This window comes from Clytia hemisphaerica, unplaced genomic scaffold, assembly GCF_902728285.1.
Source record: "Clytia hemisphaerica strain Z4C2 unplaced genomic scaffold, Clytia hemisphaerica genome assembly, whole genome shotgun sequence".
Classification (NCBI taxonomy): domain Eukaryota; kingdom Metazoa; phylum Cnidaria; class Hydrozoa; order Leptothecata; family Clytiidae; genus Clytia; species Clytia hemisphaerica.
The window spans coordinates 699,660-700,932 of NW_027103671.1; the positions used below are offsets into that span (position 1 = coordinate 699,660).

Genomic DNA, 1,273 nt, shown 5'->3' on the forward strand with positions numbered 1-1,273 from the left:
CAGTTTGGAATTAGCTTAAATACCCTTTTTATACGTGTTGTTCAACCTCGAATAAAGCTATGATTTTTTTGAAATATTATAGTTAAGGAGCTGATCAAAATAGCATGGAAGGTCCACCTGCTGATGGCGATTGTTCATTTGGACCATGGCAAATTTCCTCAAGGAGAAGTCCAATTCTAAAATCGAATGAAGCTGAAAGTTTGGAAAAGGAGCTTGGTATCCCTTTACCAGAGATGTTGTTTGGTGATACTAATCTGACAATTCACAATAAAGAACATGATTTTAAAATTGTTTTTTGTGCAAAAGATGCTCTCAAATTGGTTGATAATGAAAAAGATTTGATGAAAGTTGCAGTAGCTGAAGCATGGCAGGAATCTAGAAAGGATTGTGAATATATTAAGAATGTGATTCGACCCTTTGATTGGACTTACACAACAGCTTATAAAGGAACTATTGTTAATGATACAAATGTCACTGAGAAAATGACAGAGGAGCGAATTGATGTCGAGAAATTGAAGAAGAAAGAAAGAATTCATTTTTATACTGATCTCATTCTATTTGAAGATGAACTTGGCGACAATGGTATATCCAAAATGAATGTCAAAATGAGAGTGATGCCATTAAGTTTCTTTGTTCTTTTACGATTTTTCCTGAGAGTTGATGATGTTTTAATCAGGATTTACGATACAAGAATTTTCCATGAAGCAGGAACAAACTATATTCTACGTGAATACAGTGCTAAGGAAAAGAAGATCAAAGATCTGAGGAATCCGTTAGCAGACGAAAACATACTTGTCGATGATCTTGATTGTATTCATGAAGAATTTGCAAAAATCATCTTTGAGCCTTCTGTGGAGAGATGATGCAACATATTATAGCATTTACGTTTATATTCACATTTATAAAATTTATAGGCGTTACGATTTTATCATTGCAGTCATTTGAAAATTTGCATTGAAAGAAAGATTCTTAAAAGGATCTTCCAATAATTTGCATCCCTTTTTTTAGGAATACTTTATCGGGAAATTACTTGGTATAATTTAGGAACGGAGGGGTTGCTTTAAACATTTCTCAAGCCCTTAATATGTAAAGCCTGATTTTGCTTCAAAAGGTCGTAATAAGAAGACATGGTCCTAGTTAAAGATCAATTGATCTCCTTCTTGACCTCGATTTTAAGATGATCTAACTTCCTTTTATGGAGCTTTATTTTTTTAGTTTCTATTAAATTTTCTCGCGTTAAAAATCTTATCTTATGTTTCTTTCATTTAGAAAA

General features: G+C 32.6%; 1 protein-coding gene across 1 annotated transcript in view; it reads left to right on the forward strand.

Annotated features, from left to right (window-relative positions):
• The window catches only part of LOC136803379 (TIP41-like protein), an 11,361-nt gene extending 10,462 nt beyond the window's left edge, over nucleotides 1–899 (forward strand). The window contains exon 2 of the mRNA XM_067060103.1: nucleotides 83–899. Within this exon, the coding sequence (XP_066916204.1) occupies nucleotides 105–863 (759 nt within the window). The 5' untranslated portion in view covers nucleotides 83–104 and the 3' untranslated portion in view covers nucleotides 864–899. The remainder of the gene's footprint in view (nucleotides 1–82) is intronic.
• Nucleotides 900–1,273: the final 374 nt, after the last annotated feature.